Genomic DNA, 24,721 nt, shown 5'->3' with positions numbered 1-24,721 from the left:
CTGCTTTAGTACCTGACTTCAGAAATCAATTTTGAAAATTAAGAAAGAGCTAGACAAAAGCAACAACAAAGAAAACCAAAACAAGCAGTGGGATTATTAAAGCCATGCTTCTTTTGGTATGTTTTAATCATATGATATTTAACAAGTAATTTATCTTGCTAGTTCAATGAAAAGTAGTAAAACTGAATTACAGTTTACTGGAAATATCCTGAAAACTAAGATTCATGCCTTGAATTCGAAAAAAAATAATAATAGGAAAACACATGCTCTGGATCCAATTACAGTGTTCATGTGTTGCTACTAAAGAACAACTGAAGTTTCATACGTCTTCCCTGAAGTATAAACCGAGGATGTACTTTGGAAATTCCAGGATAACTAAACAGTCCTAACAAACAGGTTTTGGTAACACAAAGTGACATATTTCAGTACATATTCATAAGGGTTGGGGGTTATTATTGGTCTGTAATTGCAGTTGTTCTAACACCTAATAAGCCATGGTTGGAAAAACAAAGGCAGGTTAATTTGTGATTTCCTCTACTCATTCAGAGGCAAATTAAGTGTCAAACAGCTAATACAGAACATATTTCATTTTATGAGATTTTAATTTAATTCTGCACCATATCGTTGATGCCTTAATGTAGGGTGGTTTATCTAAGAAGAAGAGCAATTTATAAACCTCTTTCAATTGAAACCTTTAATGATAGGATATGATAGCATAATTACAGCAATGCCTGCTAGACCTAGTATACATAAGCATCTGTCAGCAATTCCATCATAAACATAAACCCCTGTTTTAGGGGTTTATAACTCAGTTACAAAATTTGGCTCCAGGGTGAAATTTGGGATATAGTTCTGCCCATCAGCAATTAAACTACAAAAATCATATATATAAATATGTGTATATCTTTAGAGCTGGAAGTACATAAGAGACCTGTAACACCTTAAAAATTCCTCCGCTTGTTTTTTTTTTTTCATTTGGCCACTGTTCAAAACTATGTGCATATGTTGTAGATATCATGTGGTCAAGGCCCCCTCCACATTTTTTCTGCACTTGTATTATTCTTAACTATTTTCACTAAGGCTTGACAGGTTCTGGAACATATTTCTAGGAGCTTGGATAATTGGAATTATTCCAATTCTTTTGCTTTATTTTTATATTTTTTATTTTTCCACATCTGAAGGTGCTATGAAGCCAAGGAGAAAAACCACTCATGCAATGAAGTCATTGATGAAACTACGGGTAAACATGTATCCTCACTGGTGTTCTAGCCATTTTCTCTCAGAATTCTCAAATAACTTCTCATATCTGCTTCTCTTGTTCGTTCTTTCTTTCTTTCTTTCTTTCCTTCTTTCTTTCCTTCTCTCTTCTCTCTTTCTCTTTCTTTCTTTCTTCTTTCTTTTCTTCTCTCTTTCCTTTCTTTCCCCTTTCTTTCTTTTTCTTTCTTTCCTTTCTTTCTTTCCCCTTTCTCTTTCCCCTTTCTTTCTTTCTTTCTTTCTCTTTCTTTTTTTCTTTTTCTTTCTTTTTCTTTCTTTTTTCTTTTCTTTCTTTTCTTTCTTCCTTTTTCTTTCCTTCTTTCCTTCCATTTCCCTCTTTCTTCCCCTTTCTTTTTCCTTCCTTCCCTCCATCCTTCCTTTCCTTCCTTCCTTTCTTTCTATGGCATTAGGACTGCAGTCCAAACAATTGTTCCAAAAGATCCCAAATCTAACATTCCTAAGTGATACTTACACCAGGGTCTGTAAAACTCACAAGAAAACTGTTGGTGTCTGTCACATACAAACATTAAAATATATTCCTGAAACCCGCTAAAGCATGAGAAACCTTAGAACCTACAAAGAAGCTCTTTGAGTCCAACAGACTTTTTTTTTTTAAGTTGCATAATTCTGAATTTACATTTAATTACACTGATCATAATGGCCCAAGGATCTATTACAGCTCATCATTTTAATGGTGACATAAACTAAATGAGCAAAAGAATTGACAGGAGTTTATGGAAAAATAAATGGCCAATATCAAGTAAATTTTCAGCTTAGAGCTTGGGCCTATATCAGAGCATGTCTCTAAAGCAACTGCCTGCAGCCATACGGCACTGTGTTAAGATCTCCTGGTCTCTTACAAGCCTCTGCAGGGCCCGGCTGAGTCACGGCTCTGAGGCAGGGCCAGAGGGGTACCGGGGCGCCGGGTGTGCATGACTCACTGCTCCGATTCCAGCAACCAAGCGTGGCGCCAGAGGGGAGTACCGCCGAACTCCAAAGGAGGCAACGTCTTTAGGAGCTCTTACAGGAACCCTGGCACTCTATCAGTATACATGCTACTCCCAATTTCCCATCGTCACCCAAAGCAGGGGATGGCGATGTACCCACACAAAAGCCCCTGCCTGAGGGTGCATCATAGGGCCAGACAGGGCCCCATAGGGCATGGGATACAGAAGCCTCAGTGGAGGCTCGCATCTGGTGCCCAGATTTTGGAAGAAGTCCCTCTGCTAATGTAAGTTAAAACACGTCAGTGATCCACTTTGGATCTAATTCACCAGCTGACCAGGCTCAGGCCTGCTGCCCTTGCTCTGGCAAGCCATGGAACTGGTACGCTTGTTTGCAACAATGCAGGAATTGCTTCCTAGGGCTTCCTACCGTGGTCTTGCTCACATTGAAGACAAAGACAAATTTCCCATTAGCTTTAGAAGGAGCAGGACCCTTTCCTGAGCTCCCAGCCACAGGTTATTTCCTTCTGCTTTGAAAACAATGGAAAAAAAGTGCAAGAAACATCTAGTCAGAATGTTCACATGCACTGCAAAATCTAGGATGACCGTAATGACTGTATGAGCCTGCCTCCTTCAGTTTACAACGTTTTTAGCAGCAAATTTAAATGTGTATTTGAGTATACTTTATAACGTGTTTGACAGCAGTGTAGATACTGATGCATCAGAGGAACTCAGGAATAAATCACAAGTTTCTGCACTCTCCCTTTCTATAAATACCCACTTTTCCTCTAATGCCCAAGAAGACTGCAACACAGATTTATTACTTACCTCCAGGCAAATCTGCTCTAAAATTACAATTCAGTAATAGAAGACTGATCCAAAAAAACTGTTAGTAAAATATTGTGTGTGTACTTGGGCATGTAGTTAGGATTGTTAATATCAATTAATTCTGCTCACAGAGGAGGACTTGTTTTAAAACAACTTCATTTTTCTTCTGCATATATGTAATTACACAGCTGTAACTAATAGCCATAGCAAAGCAATCTGCCATCTAAACAACTCACATTATTCTTCAAAGTATTACTTGTGCTTTTCTTCTTTTATTTTCTCAGTATGAGAGGTGATTAGTAGATATGATTAAATGTATATATCAAGCCTTTTAGCAAAGTACTAAGCCTTGCTTTTCAGCTTCATTTTTAATGGTATATAGCAGATTTCTGGACACAACTGTTTTATTCTACAATGCTGATATCTGTCTCCACATATAGAATAAGATAATATTTATTTCTACAGGATTTCACCACTACCACCCTTTTCTAATGCATGTTATCACCGGTATTCATTTCTTTTATCTTTGTGTAAACCATGTGCTCTATCACATTTGCCATTTTGTTTGGGTGACATTCCCATCAATCAACCGATTGCCTGTGCGTGCACACAACAGGGACTATGAAAATTTACCAAAAATTTCATTATGCTTCATAGCATTCACTGGAAAAAGAACCTTTGGCACAAGAGAGAATTTTAGCTATGAAGAATCCCAAGCCTAATCCAGACAAAATACACGTTTTGCCTGGCTGTATTTCACAGGGTTCAGCACTTTTTAATTTAGTATTTATAGAACGACAGCACACAGAATAAATGTCAGCAAAATATATAGGTAACACTTGCCAGCCACCTACTAGAACAGGAATTCCTCAGCTACCAGCCTGGTTCTGCTTCATAAACAGATACCCTCTATGCTTTCTAAAAGTACATCTCTCTCTTCGGCTAGACTGGCAAAGTGCTCCAGGTGCATGGTTTTAAGCATGGCAAAGATTCATATACTTGCCCATTCTTCAAGGCAGCACAGTCAACTGAAGCAAAGAGGAAATACTGAATACTCACACATGCAGAGGAGGAATGGGAGATGGTTCATAATGGTAGCGTCCCTCATGATGTCTTGCATCAATTGGCACAGGAGGGTGGAATGCTGGAAAGAGGTGAGGCGGATCTGAAAAAAACAAGCGAGGTTCCCAGATCTGAGTATCTCCGGTGACTCTTTAGAAATAACATTGATCAAAACAGAAAAGATAGTTAAAATGTGTGCCAACAGCTCTAAAACTTACAGGTCGAATTCTGCTTTCCTGCTGCAGTCAGTCAGGTCTGCCTGAGCGTTTGGCCCACTGTATTTGCATGAATATCTACTTACTAATTTCACTATTCTCTTTTTATAGCTTAAATGGAAAGGGACATAAAGAAATCTTTAATAAATTATTATGCGCCCATATGTGAAGTGTCAGATCAAAAGGACCATCAAGCCTTTCATAAGCATTCCTGATTTATTTTTTATTAAAACAAGAAAATATATCCCAGGAAGAAAAGTGAAGGCAGAGAACACAATACAATAAAAATGTATACCCTCAGAGATGTGCACAGTCCTACAACGGAAAGAAAAACTGAAGCAGCCTGCTGAGAAATGACAATCTGGAGGAAATCAGAAAACGAAGTTAAGAGGGACACGCAACTGAGAAATGCCGTACCGGAGATGCTTAACTGCATCGCACGGACAGGCAGACACATCAGGAGGAATGAGCCTAAGGACAAGGGGATTCACTCCGTGCACCGCTCTTAAAAAGGACGAGTGCTTTCTTTGTCCCTGTGGCTGCAGACCCGGAGACCCTCAGCTGCCTTACACCCCTGCCCCGTTCCCTCCAAGGATGGGGCTCGCAGCTGCCACGAATCCATTCCCTACTGTTTCCGGAGAGCCTCAGCGACCAGGCTGACAAAAGGGGGAATGCGCCTGGGCCACCCCTGCTCGCCCCCACCTCCCGCTGGGGCTCACACGGAGGGGCCGAGCACAAGCCCACCCCATGTCTCCCCACCACGCCTGCGGCAGAATCGCCTCCCGGTTTTGGACGAGCACCTCTGCCACCGGCGTGCGCGATGGCTGCGGGTCAGTCCGTGCCGTTCCCGGCTGCATCCCAAGTGCACGAAACTCAAACAGTTCCCCGAGAAGTGCTGAGCCTCTCCAGAGGCACAAAACAAACAGATCCTGCCCAATTATTACCTGATTGCCACTTGAGATGAAGTCATGTGTTCATCCGACACTAAAAGCTAACAAGTACAGACGTTAGGTCATGTCATGGATTTACTAAAATGCTTCTAGAAAGAAAAAATCTTTAATTATGCACTCGCAGTAAAACCAAGCCTGTTTCAGTTTTGCCTGCTGACTCTTATGGTATCTTCTCTTCCTGTGTCCTGCCTTTCCTATTCATCAAAATGTAATCCTCTTCTTAGATTATGTTATCTATGGAAACAGTTGCCTCATGCCAACTAGTGATGGTAAAAAAATAGAAATAAAAAAAGGATTTTTCCCCTTGGTATTTGTACAAAGTTGGGTTGGTTTGTTATTGTTTTGAAGAGCGAACGAAAAACTAGAGTAACAAAAATCATGGCCCTCAGGGAACAAACACAGCGGATGAAGGGAAAATCACGTACGTTGTGAGGAAATATTTCCAATATTTCAGGGAAATCTGGAAACATTTGAAATTGCCTGCCCAGTTTCAGGGCTTGTTTTTGAGAAACATCAGCTAGCATGCAATCAGCCACAGCACATTTCTGCCATGTACTGACTCAGGGCTTAGCACCATAAATGAAAAATAATTGTGGCTTACTAATGGGAGCTGGGAACCCGACCTCATGGTAGTTTTCATTCCAGTTCTGCTACACAAACTGGACTTCAGCACGAGGAACAGAGGGTCACGGATAACCAGAGAGCCCGGCAAGCACACAGCTGTCGTCTGAATGGAGGATGCTTGTTTCCACCTCACAAAATGCATTCTTCGCCAGCCAGCAATGTGTACATGGGAAAAGGGGAACAAGGGACGTGTTTTTGAGTGTATCTCCCTGTTCACCTCTCCTGTTCCCTGCCTTGCTGGTATTGACTGCTTTAGCCCAAGATGAAGACAGCAGGTTTTAAACCAGATGTCTGGCCTTTGACCGCAAAAACTCCCCCACTTTCAATGAGGATGGTCTTTCCTACCTCTCCCGCTGTCCTCCTCTGCCCTGCGCATCTAAAATTGTAGGTCTGGGGAGCACAGGTGAGACCACAAAGGTTTTGGCACCCTTCTCCATCTCAGGCAGGATGGGTGCCAGCTGGCCGAGGCCACGGAGCCTCCTCGCTGCCCCACGCTGAGCACCTACCCCTGAGATGCAGTGCCAGCGTTTGTGCAGCGAAACGCCATTTAACCCTCCGGAGGGCCAGCGCTGAAGCTGAACGCAGTCATCTATCATCCCCTATCTGGGGAATGGAGAATGCCTTTTAAATGACTCAAAAATGGTATTCCCCTTTGCGGGGCTGGTGCAGTGCAGAGCACCAACAAGTTGTATTTAACACATGGGACATAAATCTCCAGGAACACCTTTCCGAGTCCTCTCACATTAAGAGCCTTTGTATATCTTGGTCGCATCTTGTTTGCAGTTTCCATCTGGGAAGCAGCCGTACTCCATCACGGCACAGGGAGCTGTCTCTGTCAGCCCTGCACCAACTGAGCAGAGCTGCATATCAAAACCCAACATAATTATCCATCTCACCGTTTATTATTTACACATGAGCAATACAGCTGGGGAACATCATAACTCAAGTGTATGTGTAATAAGTTACTACACTGTAGCCATCTCCTGTTGCAAACCTTAAGAAAAACCACATGATGACTTTTCCAAAGTCAGGCTAAAACTGCTGGAGCAGAATAAAGTGCCACTAAACCCAGCTACCTCCTATTTATCATATAATTTCCTGACTGATGGTTCCACAAACCAGCTGCTAAGTGCTGTGTACTCTACTGTCAGCAAACTAACGCGCTAAATGGAAGACAGGGAGAATAATGTGCAGAACCAGTGGAGTCAGTTTTATGGAGGGAATTCAGATCCTGCCATGTTTCAGTAAGCCCTCAGCACAGAGGTAAGCAGTGAATACACTACATGCTTGGAGAGGCCAAAATCACTCCATTTTTAAGAGCATTGAATATTTACATGGAAAGACTCTTGCATCAGAGACCTGCAAACACACTCATCATCTAGGGCTTCACTTGGAGTTCACCTGAAACTCCATAAAAATGTAACTGGTTGATATGCATTTACATGGAAATACGTACTAAGAAGTTTGCAAAGCACTAACACAAGCCCCAGCCAGCTTCCCATTACTTTTTCATATGCCACCCAGTAAACTACTTCATTAAGGACACCACCACTAGAATACTATGAGCACATCCTGTCACTACTGTTTGTGCAGTAGCTGAGTAAAGAGCAAGTCAGACTACTCACAGGTTGGAACTGAAACTGCACCTACCCAACTCTTTGCTGTTCAGGGTTCTCTACCTATTTAGAAAACCAGGGGCAACTCAGTGAAAAAGCCAGGGCACCTGCTCTAACTACAGTGACATTTACATGTTTCCCATTTAAAGTTGGAGGAGCAAAACTCTTACACTTAGCAAATAGGAACCTTCCTATCCTGCTAAGGAAATTATTTATTGCCATTTGCAATTTCTTAAAAAATCTGGCTGAGATGCAGACTAGCACAGCATCTGCCAGGCAGCTTTCTTATAGACATCCAAAGGCAACTATAAATTCCTGGACAAATCCTTCAAGAAACCCTCACATCCTTGCAGAGACACCCTGACGTAAGCATGCAGCACAGGAGTCAGGACGGACAGGATGCTGCCTGTGTATTTGGAGCCCTCGGCTTCCATTCAGCAGAAGTATCCGATTCTGTGTTTAACTCTCGCTATTTTCAAGAACTCTTAAGGGCATGCCAAGGTACTGGAAATACACTTAAACACATTCCTCGCATATTGCTGAACATGGTATCTGTTGCCTTCTCCTGAATTCTCTGCTGACTGCTGCTGCAAGCTTCCTTCAGACGCTCTTCGGTCTCCTACATAGTGAACAGAGTCTCTTTAAAACAAAATGGGAGATACAACTGTCTGAAATGCTGCAAACCAATCCATTTTAACTTGGCGAGACTTTCTGGAAAATATGTCAATTTATGCTGACTTTTTGTTGTGCAAAACGTGCTTCTTCAAGAATCTTTCTTACCTCCTTAAAGAAAGTGAATAGGATCATCTCTCTCAAATTACAATCACTCCTATACAGGAAAGAAAGAAGACATCTCCACTTGTTCTCTGAAAGTCAGCAACCTATGGCTCCTCTGTAGCATCAAGGGAAAGAAACTAGGAAAAATGACAGGTATGTATGTTCCTTGGTGCTGAAGAGTACATCTGAACAGACGTCTAAAGGGATGCAGCAGCCAGCCAGCAGTGACTCACTGCAAGATTCGGTGAAAGGGCAGATCATTCACACTGGCTCAAAGCATAGAATCATGAAGGTTATAAAGGACCTCCAAGTTCATCAGGTCCAACTGCTCCCTACCACCACTATCACCACTAAACCATGTCCCTAAGCATCACGTCCAACCTTTCCTTAAACCCCTCTAGGGACGGTATGCAACACCCTAGGACAATGCTGAAGAGGTCAGACTGCCCCAAAGCTCACTGACGTTACAGATAATTCTTCTGTTGACGCTGTAGTCTCTCACCTTATTCAGTTAGGGAATCGCTAAATTTGGGGAGTTGGGCTTTGGTGGCAAGGCATGTAAAACAGAGTGCCCTCAGCTAACCAATATGCTCAAGCACCTTGTCATCCCTGCCAAACCCTTGAGGAAGATGGCTGCTGAAATGACAGACTGCATTTCTCAGCACGTCAAGAAAACATTTGCTACTGTAGAAAATGCCTGAATCAGCTTGAACACATTCAGTGCAGCCCCAATGTCTGCACCTGCATTGTGAGATCATGGCACAAGCAAACACGGGATTCAAGCACAGGACAGGAAGTGCTTGTTGTATTTTAGCACGTTTGTCATCAGAACGATCAGCTCACCAAATCACATGTCAGAACTAAGCCAGGTGCAAAACTGCATCCGAGATGTAACCTCATTTGAGGTGAAATCTTCTCCCCGCTAAAATTCATTTGGGTTTTGATGCTGAACTCAGTGGTACCAAGATTTCATACCAGATGTAACAGAAACAATACCAAGCAAAATATAGCCTCTCCACTAATGTCTTTTCAATACGCAGAAGAGTTTTGAAGAGTTTGCCAGCAAATTTCTACACTTCCTTTGGTTCATAAGCTGATCACCAGATGGGAATTTTCTAATATTCAGGTTTGCAGAGTCCCTAGGGGCACCACTGTTTCTTCACGCACATTTGCTTCAACTGATCTGAACTTAATGGTATTGCCAGGTTTTATGGCAAGAATCAGGTGATTTTTTTGCCAAGCAAAGGCCTTATTTTGGATTTTTTTTTAATTACAGCTTGCATTAGGGCTCAATAAGAGCATGTCCTGTTGTCTTTGGGGGACTTTTTTAGTTCTCCTTCAACCCAGGGTGAGTTATGCTCTCTACTTATGCTTATACAAAGGCTTTAATCAGGAAGAAAAATGACTGAGCCACATCCACACGGTAATGCATGCACTTAACTCCGTGCACTTTGAAGAGTCTCCCCACGGTGACTGGAGTTGCTGTTCCAGCAGTGCTGGTTGCCATCTGAAGCACAGCTTATTTGCAGGCTGATCCACAGATGTGTTACGGCCGGTTATCTCAGGAGGCTTTTCTGCGTCTGTGGGTGCGTGCATGCTTCCAGCGGGGAGACCGTAGTGTTGACCTGAATGGGACCACTCGCTGTCTGACTTTACAGCGAATGAGCTTTTAAGTAGGGGAAAACAAAGAAGAAAAAGCCACGGCAAAACCATAAAAAGGCAAATAAATGGGTTAAAGCTCCAAGTGGACAGAGGGAAAGGGAGAGAAATATTTTTTAATTGGTAAGTTCTCTCTATTTCAGAAACACTATACGTTAATTGTGCTAACATGCAGTAGGTGTAACCCTTTCATTGAAAAACACAGTTTTCAATCAGACCTTGTCCCTTCTACATGTCTGTGTTTAATAACAATGAATAGAATTCCCTCCCTATCCTCTGCTTCTGTTTGCTGAACCCATACATTGATATTAAATATAAACCACAGGAGTTCCAGCCCAAACCTCACAAACCAGAACACAGCTCCAGCTCTGTGCCTCTTGTTACAGCTGAAAAAATAATGTCTACCTTTGCAAAGCTGAAAATGAAGACTTCAGGGCAACTGGGATCCTTGGCATCCACTTTACCCCTTTTTAGGTTGTAAACTTAAACACCTTGTGGGAACATGTTTTATTGTTTTCAGTAGTTCCACAACAACCATCATGCCAGACACTTGAAGGAGAAGCAGTTATCTGTGCGGTGGAAGAAAAGTGGCTGGAAATGATTTCATCAGCTGGCACCAAGAGGTCTTTAATATGCCAAATTTGCTGCAGGTATTGGCTAAAGAGCTGCTGGATTGATTTCAGTTTGAATTCCTTATTATTCCCCCCGTCACCGCAACTCTGCTGTCTGAGAAGCAGGACTGTCCTCTGGAATACTAAATGAACTTCCTCAAGTCCATTCAGCTCACTTCAGCGCACCCTTTGCTCAAGAAAAAAAGAAAGAGTAGTAAGAGACAGGCTTCTAGGGTAATAAATATGCTACTTCTACAAAACACCTTGAACTCATGATTCTCACATCCTCTAAAAATATAAATTGTGGTTCATCATAAGCTGGTGACTTACAAATGACTGTGTCCATTGGGATGCACTTACCAGTAACCAAAGGGCCGTGCGTGCTGCCCTGATCAGGCAGTGATTATGCTCCTGCCCAGCTGAGCAGGGTGCACGCAGCACTGCCTGTCAGAAGCACTGCCCCACAGCTGCCCCCTGGGAAAACATTTTTCAGAGAAGGAAAATCAAGGCACCCTGACACAGTTTCCCCAAGAACAAACAGCAAATGGGTAGAAATACAGCAGGAATAGCCCACCTCAATAGCGCCTTCCTCCCAGCAAGCAGCACTGGCTGCTTCAGCCTATAAGCAACCTCAGAAAACCCTCATGAACATTAGCAAGTCGCATATAGCCAGCATCTGTACATTGGCCCATGCTTTCAGGAAAAAGACAATGATGAGACATCTTGGCCTCGTTACCAAGTTACTTGGAGGGAAAATGTTTCATCTAATGCAGCTGGCTCTGGGTACAGCACAGCTCATCTTTTTCATAACCTCTGGATCCCATGCAGCGTTTCTTAACAAACTTAATAACGTGGTCTCCACAAGAAAATGACAAATTGTCCTCTGCCAGGAAACTGACAAAAGAAATCCCTCCCTCCATTACCTCAAATGGACTCTCTTCAGTGAAAAAATAATTTATCTTTTGCCTTGCAACATGCTTTCTGTTTTGCTGTTGTTCTCCCTAACTTCTTGTGCTACCACACATCAATGCATCCTCTGCAGCTACAAATAAGCCCCACCAGAATTACGGAAAGCAACACAAGCACCCTTGTTTAACTCGACTACCTCAGGCAAGTGGCTTAATCCTGATGCTCAGGAATGCTTCCCACCTTTTATTATATATGTGTATAATTATCTTCAGCATCCTTCCATACCACCATACATACACATTTTTGTATGTCTGTACATTTACACACAAATACTTTTGTACATAGGTACATGTGTATACACATTTCTGTAACATACAGAAAATTTCCGTGGTTGAAGGTGGGCTGCAAAGTGGAAACTAAGGAAATGAAAAGATTATAAAATAAATAAATCCTGACCTACACAGAAGAGAGCTAAAGAGAAACCTCACAACGCAAAACTAACCCCAAGCAGAGGTTGAACAGGGGCTCCCTGACCAGTGGGAGCGATGAGCTGCCATACAGCAGCTTGGTTATTATATATGGCTCAGCACTGGTCAAGGAAAGTGTCTGAGCACCCTGCTGTCAGCCACATATATTAACGTAGTGATTACAGATATATGCAAGATGCAGGTGTAAATGTGGCTACGGAGAGGTAACAGAAAGGTAAAGCCTTGAAAAATTCCATAAATATCCCTGTATGCTTCTGATTTGACGTGGGAGCGAATAAAGAAAAGTTGGGTAATTAAACAAGCTTTGGTGACATTTTTAGAAGTTGGTAAAAGAATGCTGGGAGTCAATGTGAAAATGTTACTTGTTTAGGTAACACTTTGGAGATGTGTGTATTCTTCCGTGTAGCAAAATCAAGTCTAAAAGCTACTTCAAAGGTCAAATCGTGAACAGTTGGGTATCAGAACAGCACGATGCAAATCACTGTGGCTAAACAGCTTTCCAGCAGCTGAGGTTCTGGACCACAGGGTGAAAGACTTGGGAATAGGTTATACTTAGCAGCTTTGATGAGTAATTTATGGCATGATAGGAATTAGAGAGGGAAAAGTATAATTAGATCAATTATGTTTATTTTTAGATATTAAAACAGTTCAGATTCTATGGGATGCACAATCAGATGAAGTCTCGGCGAGACTTTTTTTCCCTGCTGTTCAACTTGATTTTTTTTTTAAATTTCATCCAAATACTCATAATTATTTCGCTTCTTTCTGTACCATCCTAAGCAATTACTCTCCTTCTGTGGTGTTTACACTCTTCAAGCTCTTGCAGATTAGTAGATAGTTACTGCACGTGCTCTCAGGCCACTCAGTAATATACATTTATTGCATTCTTTAATCTTTATGTCCATATTCTAAATTAATCACAGTCACTTGGTTTTGCTCCCTGGGTTCCTTCCAGCTTGGGAGAGCTATATAATTACCACTCTTGCACTCTAGGGCATCGGGTCTTCTTGTAGGCTGACATGACACTGTTCAGGAGGAAGAAGTCTTAGAAATTTGTAAGCCAAATAACCTATTTCTGCAAATTTCTCTCTCCAGCAGGGGTGTGTGTTTCTACACACATTCCCATGTACCATTATCTTTCTTCTTCCCACTGTGAGAAAGTGCCTTTGCGATGTGGTAGCAACCTACACCACAATTTCTAGGGGACTGATGGTGAAATTGGCACCGCTCAAGCCAAGTAAAGACAGAAACTTGCTCTTGCTTGTTACTTCTTGACATTGACTTCAGTTTGAGTTGTTTTCTTCGTCCTTGCTCCCTCATGTTCCCCCTCAGCTTCTTAGAGAGTTTCTGCCACGTATTTCATTTTTATGCTGGGTACTTTTTGTTTCAGGTCATTACAGAAGATGGAAAGTAAGGCAAGTTCCCTTAATTTGCCATATTGACATCTATCCTAAGCGCTCATTCAGGCTATTTTTGAGAATGTCATATTGTCAATATTCAAGCCAATCTGTGTTAGTTTTTCAAGCCAAGCTTCACGAGGCAAATATTTTTACTGAAAAGGGCCTTAGTCAAATTACGTCCCTTGTCTGTGCCTCACTCTGGCCACTGTTAGCACAGAGATGTCCTTTCTGAAGCACTCTGACAGTTCAATGAAAAGTGCTAATTAAGAGCTAAAACAAGAGAATTAAACCTACCATGTTCTGTCTACTCATTATTTAACTCCTTAAAAAGAATAGTTCAACTGCTTAAAACTGCTCATTCTTTACAAATCTCTCTTGGGTTTTGCTCATGATCGTTTTAGGTTTGTTTTTCTTTACAGACAACTTCTAATAATTTCCTAATATACAAACAGAGGATGAGACCATTACCGAAGAGCTTTAGATATAATTGTGCTTTTTGCTGGATTATTGTGAGGATCCTGTCCATGCCCAGCTTTCCTCCCAGTTTCCTTTTCCCCACTGTAGGGCTTTTGTCTCCACAACACATGGCAAGTTTCTCATGAAGTCGTACCCACAGCTTCACTCTCCTCCTCTTTTGTTCTCTGCTGATCTGATGGCAGGGTCAGGCCTGTGCTTCTCCTACTTTGGGAACACAGTGTTGTTTACCAAAAGCACCCGAGTCCTCACGCAGAAAGATATCACCCACTTGTAGCACCAATGCTGAGGAACAGGATGAAGGGCACACGTCTGAACACACTATTTTAAACACACGAAGAAGAAATTAGTTCAGTGAGGGGAAATCAGAGTGGACAAGACTGGCTCAGGGTCCTTATGCCCTGTGAGGACAGCCCTGAGTTGGCAGCACAACAGCTCAAACCAGGATGCTGTGCTGTGTCACATTCACTCACATCTCCTGAGCTCTCCTGTCTGCCCCGTGTCCAGCTGGCACAAGCCTCGCTGCTCAGACTGCATGGGTAGGCCCAGTCTCACCAGGGAGGAAAAATGGTACCATTAAAGAGAGAAAAGGAAACGTGGAAGAACATAGATGTGAGCAGGCAGAAGCATAAAAATACTGTAGTAGGCAAAGCAGCCCTCAGCATTAGCAAAGATCTTTCTACATAGCAAAAGCACAAAAGCATGTTCAAACTCTTCACAGCAGTCTCCGTCTTTGCATTGTGTCTACAGTACTTGCTGCTATAGGGCCCCAGTTCATAACTGAGCTTTTTGGCACTAATATAGATGATTATAGCAACATCATCTTCTCCTGCCTTAGTCCAGGCTGACTGGAAGCAAAGTTACATTACCTGCCTATGGACACCAGTGTTCTTCAGATTGTTTTTTAAGGGACAAGATGAGAAAAAAGTAGACGTAGCTGGACCACAACCCCACAAATGTGAGAGGAGTGAAAAAGGACTGTTCTTCTGTACCGCCATGCAGTAGGGGAGCACTAAAGAGGAAGTCACTGCTTTTCATTCTCATCCTTACATCCTTAAGGAGAAGCCAAGGATGCTACTAGGAGACAAGAGCCAGTGGAGAGGAAAGACGGCCAAATGAGGATCAGGCAGACAGCCCACCATTCACTGCCCCACTGCCAACTGCCACAGGAGGCTACGGATTCTGGAAGTTTAAATGGCCTCAAGGGAACGTGGGAAAAGTCACAGAAGAGAAATGCAGCAGGGGTCCAAATATGTAGAAACCGCTTCCAGACCAGGAAATTCCTGGACTGCAAATGACTGGGAGTTGGGAGAGTACTTGGGGGTGCAAGGGGAGGAGAACCACCTGCCCTGTTCTTACATAAATGCCTGGGCATCTGCTTTTGGTCACTGCTTGGAAAGGACGCCAGGCTAGATGGACCTTTGGTGTGAGCCAGTTTGGCCTCTCATGCTCTGTGCAGTCCTGGCCTCGGAGCTAAGATGGCTGCAAAACCCTTCCCCTTACATTCAGCGAGAGCCTCGCCAAGAGCAGTGCCTGAGCCGTGGGACGCCAGCAGGCTGCTCTGCTGCCTCCTGCGGGGCCTCTACAGCTCTAAGAGGCATGAGTAGGAAGACTTCCCAAGCCTGTAAGAGCAAATCTTTTAGTTCCGTGGTTGTGCAGCACACTGCACAAAACGGGGCTTTGGTCTACGGCTAACATCAAGCACACGGTGGTAATAAAAATAACTGAGATGTGTGTACCCTGCCCACCGAGAAGCAGTCCTCCCTTCTGCATTTCTGTGCAGTCCGGCTACAGGAAAACGGGGGACTTCACAGGGGACTTCATTTACCCTTCAGCAGAAGAAGAGACAGTTCTGTTCAGTCACACCCCTTGGCAGTCTTGGAGTTTTTCCAACACATTAAGCATCGGTTTCCCGCCAGTGAAGTGTTTGATGCTCTACTAAATGCAGTGGCACTTGGGAGAGGTATAGTAACTCTCCATATGGAAAAGCTGTTTGACTCAAAGGTTGGAGGTCAAAAGTTTAAATGTTCGTGACAGAGACGACAGCAGTCCTTTTCTGGTCAATAACATCAAAGGGTTTGCCAGCTCTTAATGCTACTATTGTTGCTTGTTTGGATCCTATTGAAATTCTAGCATATTTATTGCACTCTGGGAGCATAAGGACTTTTTGTTTGTTTTAATCTCTACGCTGAACTGAAGGAGTCTGAAGTGTTGTGACTACCCTTATTCCTGAGGAGAATGCATGGGTGAACAATGCCAGAGGATGGAGCATTGTAGTCCCAACCAACTTGGAGCTTTCTTCTCCACCAGAAAATATAAATGATGGATGGAAACATATGGTCCCTGTTGGATAGCACTGGAAATCTTTGCTCCTGAACTCCCCACATGACTGGTTTTAATTGTTTTGTGCTACGGTAGGGGGCGAAAAGCATTTGCTATGATCAAGATCTCCATTTTGCCAGTCATTGTTGAGAAGCATTCTGTATTAGCTGACTAACAGTCCCATTAGACAAAACCATGGCAGCGTCAGGAATAGCAGCGAGGTTCTCTGAGACGAGCTCGAGTGCCGTAACCACAAAAAGTATCACTTCTTCCAGCCCTTCTCTGCTCTCTGAACTCGTGCTTGCGGTTAGGCAGAAACTTATTACAAGATCTATGCAGTGCATGTTCCAGGCATTGTATCAGCCATTGATACCTCGTGCCTTGCCAGAAGCAGGATCGAAGTTCATTTGTTACTACCTTCCTCAGATTCCTGTTCCCCTCTCCACAATGAGGATTAGCAGTTTAAGTTATGCTTCTGACCTCCATCTGGCTAGGCAGAAACAGATGTCTGCGTACTTGGGCACGATCTTATTTCAAAGTGGGGACTCTGGGTTACTAATGACGTTATAAAGGCAATAGCATATGTTGGCTCTCAACAGTCCATTGTCTAATTGGGATGGTTTTAATCAAATATAAATGTACCCGAGTTTTCACAGCTAATGAATAAATCCCCATTTTAAATAATGACAATAATTTCAAATTCTCCATCGAGGCAACATCCCGAGGCATGCCTACATGAGCAGCAGCTATCGCAAAAGGCTGTAAGAGGTTGCAGCAACATCCGCTTCAGCGCAGTTTGTTATTTAAACAACTCCTAACTGCCCTTCCCAGAGGTAAGCTGCAGCCAAATTGTTTTCCTTCACTTCACAAACCAGATATGCATGGCTTATTTGAACAGCCCGAAAGTTTACTTTAGTCTCTGTTTAAATACCTTCTACCACATATTTCAAACAAACAGTTCACTTCATTAGAAAGGCAAACAGTTTAGCCACAGAATACTAGCACTTGAGGAGAACCACACCAGGCAGAGAAATCCTCTGCCCCTGTGTCAACACGGCCCCGTCGGCAGCCCCGGCAGCATCCATGTGGAACTCGGCTTCAAAAGCCTTTCCACAAATACTTCACACGTCTGTTTGTAAGTAAATGATAAGATAACCCCGAAGAGATTATCCGCAGGGCTGAAAGCCCCCGATGACTATCGCTGCGGCTGCACGGGCAAAGAGAAAAACCAAAATGTTCCTTGCCAGCCCTAGGTGAGCTGTGGAACAGTAAACTCGGTGGCAATCCGGTAATATAAACTAAACCTGTTAAACTGGAAAGGCAGTGCTGCTTTGGTAGTGTGCTTTGGCATATTCGGCTCTACAAACGGAATCAAATTTTACCCTTACCAATGACAAGGTTACCCCACCTCTGTCAGTATTTAACCCGCTTGTTAAATTGGCCAGGGCAGAGGCTCGTAAAAAAGAGAGAAAGCTGCATCATCAACAACGTGCCTCACCAGAAAAAGCACTGAGCTGTTTCTTTCTAGAAAAACTGCATACAGATTTTCGACCTCCTCAAGAGCTCCCGACGTACTCTCAGACCCAAGAAGCAATCAGGAAGGAAGGAGGAAGGAAAAAGCCAGCGCCGGGAGGCTGCCCTCCCCTCTGCGCACTCGAGCTGCTCCTGCAGGCACGCGTAGGCTGCACATTCTGGCATCACTGGTAAGGCACAACCAATGCTATCTCCACAGCTCTAGCACAGCATTAAGGAGTGAACTATGGACTACTCGTACTCTCTTAGATACATCCTCAGGCAAAGCCAACCACCTAAAATCTAAAAATCCTTCCAAAAGTTTGTCAGCAGGGCCTGATGGCACATAGCTGGGAGTTAAGCGTTCACAAGCCAGGAGAGCACTGAAGTTACTCAAACGGTCACATAAAGAGGAAAGGAACAGATAGGATTACTGCTAATGGGAATCGACTATTGTAAAGTATGGATGTGGAAGTTAGGACACCCAAGCAACTACAACTTTAACCTTGTAAAGACTCAAAACATAATTTCTAGTCATTTTCATATTCAGGGTGAAACTCAGGCCCCACTAAGTCAATGAGAGTTTTATCGTTAATTTCACTGTAGTTCTTGTGATTTTATCATGATTCTTGTTTTTCTTTTCAGTGTATTTTTTTTTCTTAAGGCTCCAGTGTTTTTAGCTATGTCACTAAGAAAGAATCTCATTAAAAAAAAAAAAAAACACATATGTTTCCAGCTGTTGTGGCTGCAGAGAAAAGCTGGAAAATGAGAAAGCCCCAGGTTTCATAACCTGTGAGCAAACAAAAAGAGCCAACACAAACACACATGAGCACACATGTTGGTACAGGATCGTAAAACAGGTATGTATGTTCTGCATGCTCATATACACAAAGTTATGATTTTGAACACTTAGGTACTTGGGGATGTCAGGACAGTACATCCTTTTTCCAAAAAGTATCATCAGGCGTTAAAATCTGTATGTTTTAACTGTGACTATCTCCCACTTTTTTTGTACAGGTCAATACCAGAATTGCATAACACACATAGCAATAAGTTTTATTTGTCTAAATAGATGCTTCCTGTACAAAGGGTATTATTTGTCCTCTCTGGCAAGAGTTGAGTATTCTTCTACATTGTGCTTTAAGGCTATAATCTGTGTTTATGATGATTGCTTATTAAAAAAATGTGAGGTAGAAAGATTGTTTCTGAGCATTTTAGTGGAATGGCTGAATTTAGGTTTAAAGCGGAAATAAAACCCCTTAAGTTTCAGCAAGAACTAGAGAAAATAACAGTCTTATCCACTTCTTTGAGGTGCTATGATAATACAGGCAATAAATTTACTATTATTATTACAACTGATAACACAAGCTGAGCTAATAGAACTAAAATATCTTCTAAACCAGTTCTTGGAGAGCTGATAATATTAACCTTTAGGTGCCAGGAGTTGGGGATTTCTCAGCATACCAAGTTGGTTAACTTACTGATGCTAAAAATAGGAATCTAAACCCTGCTGCTCTTGGTTATGTACAAACAATATGATTTTTTCAAGCAACTCTGATCCATTCAAAGGGATAAAAATATATATATATATCCATTTATTTCAAGATGCTTATGTCCCGAGGCTTCTCTAATACAAAAGGGAAAAAAAACAATTTATTGTTTCTTATGACATTCCCCAATCTTCAACTTGAAACAGACCACTTCCATAGAACTTTTTTTACAACATTCCACAGTCTTCTGTTGCAGTTTTTTGTTCCCTAGCACTTTCACAGCTACTAGCTGAAAATTGCCTATCCATTGTCTTTAAAGAATCTTTGGTAGGAATAACTGTAAGCTACAGAACAGAAAACAACATTCCCTATTCCCTTTTTTCATGTATTTATTCTATATATTATAGATAATAGCAAAAGAAGAATAGCTTGCACGTATGCGTCTATTTATTTCCTTCTGTTTGATCAGCTGAAATGAGGAGAAGATGCAATGGCCTGACTAGGTATTTAACTGACACATACTGAATTTTATTTCTGAGTGATCTCAGCTTCTGCAAGAAGTTATGCCTACCCAAATAGCACGTTTTTTTTGAGTTGATGGTTCAAGGGTGCCAGAGCTAACCGAAGTTCCATCTCAGACATCAACCAACAGACTACAGCTTTCCCTCCAAATTTAGTTCACCCTCTTGCCACAAATGGACAAGCTTTTTGGAAGAGTCACTTCAGAGATAAGGAAATCCCCCATTCTATATTTGAAGCACAAGTATAGAGAAGAATCCTAGGAACACAGGAAAATCCCATCAGCCCATCTTTCTCTGCAAGTTTTACTTCTACTACATTCTTTACTTAAGCAGTCTGTAATTAGTTTCATTTCATCTACCCATACTGCAGCAGTAAAAACCTCAAATGAGCAATAAAAAAAAAAAAATGACAATAACTCATGTAAACATCTTATAAATGTACTTTCAAAGAGTGAAACACAGAAAAAGCATTCACTGAAGAAATCCAGATCTCTGGTTTACATCCAAGATCACCATGGCTTGTCTTTTCCAAGTGTTTAACTTGGGGTGACATCTCTTTGGAAAAAATGACCTCTTACTTGATGCCCAAGCCCAGGGTCATCCTTGAGAGACTCTCAATCATGCTTGAGTTCAGCAGCTTTCTTGATAGCAGAATGTGAACAACTGGCATCAACAATAGTCTGTGCTCTTAGATTCCTCTCGGTGACATATTCTCATTAGTCAAAATGAGATGGCAACACTTCACTGACGTTTACAATAATGGTGGCACAAGCTGCCTTTCAATGCAGGCAAAGAGCAATTAAGAGGGGCTTGCCCCTTTCTCGTGTGCAAACACGACCAAGGCTATAAAGTAGTAACAAGTATATTTAGCGTTTTCTTCATTTCACTGAAATGGAACTCCAGAATTTGCTGAACAATCCCAAATTGTTTAAGCAAGTGGAAGCCAGAAAGCTATTTTTAGTAGGCCTGTAGATTCCTTAGTACATCATGGTTAGAACTTGGGGGTGAACCAACGACAGAGACAGTCGCCAACACCAGACCTTAAACTGTGACACAGTGAACAATCCTATGATGAGGTACAGTGGAAGATGAGACCAACAGCAGATGTTTCAAAAGGAGTAGCAACTATCACCTTCTACTTCACACAGAAGGCTGGTCTGTTCTGATGGAAATCTGAGAAGCAACCTCCTAGAGCGCTCGAGCTGTTCCTTTTTAGGCAGAAGTAGCATGTAAATCCTCATGACAGGAGGTACGTGCCTTTTGCTCCCTCTCATCCAAAAGATTTTAGGAAGGTCAAAGTGAGGCAAGAACCAGGACTGAATGGATTTCAGAGTAAACACTTGAGCACTAGGCAGGCCCTTTTGGGTGACTCAGGAAGGGCTGAACCATCATGCCAGGCACATGCAGGGACTTTTTGGCCAGGTGGGAAAGCAGTTCTCAAGATGAAAAGCTCCCTTTGGCTGCCTTCACTTCTGGCATACGTTGCTATTTGTATCTGATTACAAATTTGGCATAGCATGTGCTTTTTGAAAAAGAAAAAAATCAAGGGAGACTCTCCTTTTCAAACACAGGCTTGGAGAGAAAATAACAGTCCTGCACCCTCCTCTCCCCCTTCCCAAGAAGGGCATAATGGGGGGAGAAGAGGGGTCAGCAAACCCTCTGTAAGTAATCCGCAATTAAGTTCTTTCTTAACTGAAGCACTTGGCTCAGGGCTGGATGGTGTTTGTCCTGTGCACGTGACCGCAGCAGAGAGAAAGCTCTGGCTCGAAGCTCTGCACCCTGAGCACAAGGAAGCTCCTTGTTCCCTGGTGCTGAGCTGGTGGATGAGGAGGAGCGTGAGGACTACGCTGTAACTAGAGCTACGTTAATGGGACATGAATGATTTGCACCGCTGACCGGCTATATGTACTCTGAGATTGTCTGACTCAGAACCCAGTTTACTCATCTTGCTTACACAAACCCAGCAAAGCACACACCAGACTCTAAAAGCAATCAGGGAGCCTGATGGAGGCCTGACAGGAGAAGGAGCTTGACAAGGCTGCTTCGGGTTGGTTAAGTGCTGTTTTGTGTGCACAGTTCTTTAAGGAAAGCACTTCTATCAGGACCAGGGGCATTTGTTACATGTATGGACAAATAGCTGGGGTAGTCTACACAGGGTCCACCACACGTGGCATCAGCACCTGAGCTGGCTGAGCGCAGGCAGGCACAAGCACCAGCACCAACCAGAACCACACCAACGTACAGACTCACAGGCTCTGTGCTGACCCCATGGCCTAAAGGTAAGTGGGAACAAGCCCTGTTGTGGCAGGATGCTAAACTAACACTCTAATGATGACTCCTCATCACTTCCAGGGCAGCCACAAGCAGAGCCAGCACCTAGCACAGGGCACCACCGTGCTAGGCATTCATCGTCATATACGGACACATCCACCCTCCTACGGAGGCTCGTACCTTGCCATCCCTTAGCAGACTGAAGACTAAAGCAGGCCAGGGAGTTTCCAGCCAATAAAATAAAATATAGAGGTGTCTGCCGGGAAGAGCTTTTCCAGCCAATGTACTCTATTTAATATCCCAGCAACTCTTCATGTGGTGTTAGCCCCAACATGGGGAAAAAAAAAAATCTTAAGTTTGGACACGATCCAGAATCCACATTCCCCAAGCAGCTGAGAATCACTATGGGGACAATTCAGTACACACTTTTTCATTTGACAGTTTCAGGCTCAAACCCCCAGGCACTGGCACAGATGCGTGTTGCACTGTGTGTTTAAATCCTGCCACACCACTCCAGCTACAGCATCTGGAGTGGCTGCAGCAGCCACTGCCGCCATAACAGGTATTGCTTTTGCTGCCAAACCAGCTGGGGAAGAGGTATTGGCAAAGATCTGGCATACGGATGTGTGCAAGGGCTTTTGAACTTTTTTTTCCCCACTTGTTGGCAGCGGCTTATGCCAATACAGACACTTTGAAATGACAGACAAGAACATGCAGAAATTTGAAGGAGAATCGGGAAATAAAGTTAACAGCTAAAAAGAAGACAAAAAAGAAATCTGCAACCAGACAGAGGCCTGCAAAAATGCAAGTTTTTGGAAACACAGGGGAATAAGATCTGTGTGGATAATGAGCACTATCAGGAGACCTCTGTGAGAGGGCCTTATAGAGCTCATTTGTTGCTGATATAGGTACAAATCTGTCAGGCAGCAACTGCAAAGAGGAGTAAGAAAGGAGAAGGGGAACGGAGACCGGAGCTTGGCTCAGAGATGAAGAGAGAGGGAAGCTGGCTTCCCGCCAGGATTTTTGTGAATGGGTGGGTGTGTAGTATCCATTTCCTCTGAGTTCCAGGGGGGAAAAAACAACAAGAGGGTAGGGAAATGCTTAGAGTGATATGTTATTTGGTCATGCTTCAAAAATGTGCAACTACTGTCACATAATTTGATATTTTTCTAGTATTATGGGTATTTTCTAGCAGCCTGACTCCTTCTTTCTTAACAAAGATATTTTTCATAGTGTGCTGAACGTATTCCATTTTTATATACCAAGTATCTATTCATAAAAAATGCAAGCCCTAAGTGAAAAATTCTGAATTTATGAGGATAGAAGACTTTAATGTACCTTAACTGTCTTAAATTCTCATGCTGATTTCTGCCGAGCCAACATTTTCTTCTTTCAGCATAAAGGGGCAGCAAAGGATATTAAGAGAGGTCTAAGAAACAGTTTCACAGGTGTTGCAAAAATTAGTTTCTCCGAAGTACATTTGAAGCATAAATATTTTATTGTATCGTTGGCAAAACAAGTTAGAAAAGAACATCTGATGATGAAAACAAACAACTGAACAGATGAAAAAAATTAGAGCTTTAATATGGTGAGGTTTGGGTTGTTGCTGGTTTTTCCCTAGATGTGTGATCAAGTCTTGTCCTTGCCTTTCATTGTTTGGATCTGGTTTTTCATTACAAATGTTTCTTAATTATAAAGCACGTGAATTTTGTGGTGGAGATATTCTAAGCTGAAATAATCATGTAACATAAAACAGATTACTGCAATTTGAAAGTTAGCTGCAAAACAAAGCAAGAAAAACTATTCAGAATACTTCACAGAACTCAAATGAGTGACCGAATTTAAGAGAAAGCGGTATACAATAATCAGAGCCAAGACAGAAAGAGAAGGGCCTAAAATTAGGCTCCTCAGCAGAGATTAAAGTGTACAAGTCATAGATTTCCAGAAGTCATCGTTTCCTAAAACTGAACATGCATGTGTATGCAAGGGGGAGCTGTCTCTGACTTTGAGACGGTGAACTTTCACCTCTGATTTCCAAATACACATGTTTTTTTATATTACTCAAACACTATCAAATCAAAACAGCACCATTAATGACAGTTAATTTTCTTTACTAACAAAGACCATTAGAAAATGTGCTCTTTTCACTGTTTAGTAAGAACTGCAAAGCTCCCAACAAAAGATGAAAATAAGAGAACAGCATTTACTCAGGGTGAACACCAAAACTGAAACATAACTCAGTCCTGGCCCCTGGAATGAAGAGGTTTTAGGTTTCTCCTAACCTGCATTAAAGTCGCAGGATTACCCTGTGGGGGCCCAGGAGCTGTTTGTTTAGCTTTCACACTGACAGCTTCATACAGACTTTCTAAATGAGCAGTCCTCAGTAATCACAGGTGAAAAGGGACTTCTCACCAGCCAGTGACCCCCAGAGTAAACCAGCCTACTTGAAACCTGCTCTATGCCACAAAGAGCAGAGATCAATCTGTGCAGAAACAACCCCCTTGGTAACTTCCCCCCGTCCCCAGCTCAGCTCCATCACAGGATTTAAGACCTCGAGGCCCACCTGTAAGAAAGGCCAGCTTCCAGCCTTACAAACCAGTGCATGCTTGAAAAGTGTTTTGAAGATGTAAAGAAGAGTCTGTCACTTAATAGAGCTTAAGTATTAAATAATGATAACCGTTTAACATTCCTGCAGAGCCTTTTGAGTCAACAACTTGTCACCCTGGGCTTGGCTGACAGAACCTTAAAACAGCCACATAAACCAAAGTTATCCTCGCATCTCTTCAATCACTCC

At 42.6% G+C, this 24,721-nt stretch overlaps 1 protein-coding gene across 12 annotated transcripts in view; it reads right to left on the bottom strand.

Moving 5' to 3' along the window:
- The window catches only part of GLI3 (GLI family zinc finger 3), a 217,767-nt gene that overhangs the window by 92,959 nt on the left and 100,087 nt on the right, over positions 1-24,721 (bottom strand). For all 12 annotated transcript variants that reach the window (XM_048046387.2, XM_048046391.2, XM_066992190.1 and 9 more), the window contains one exon: positions 4,086-4,191. In XM_048046387.2, coding sequence (XP_047902344.2) covers positions 4,086-4,191 — 106 coding nt within the window. The remainder of the gene's footprint in view (positions 1-4,085; positions 4,192-24,721) is intronic.

This window comes from Anser cygnoides, chromosome 2 (genome assembly GCF_040182565.1).
Source record: "Anser cygnoides isolate HZ-2024a breed goose chromosome 2, Taihu_goose_T2T_genome, whole genome shotgun sequence".
In the NCBI taxonomy this organism is placed as follows: domain Eukaryota; kingdom Metazoa; phylum Chordata; class Aves; order Anseriformes; family Anatidae; genus Anser; species Anser cygnoides.
Note: the sequence above shows the minus strand (reverse complement) of the source record. Positions and strands in the feature narration are given on the sequence as shown.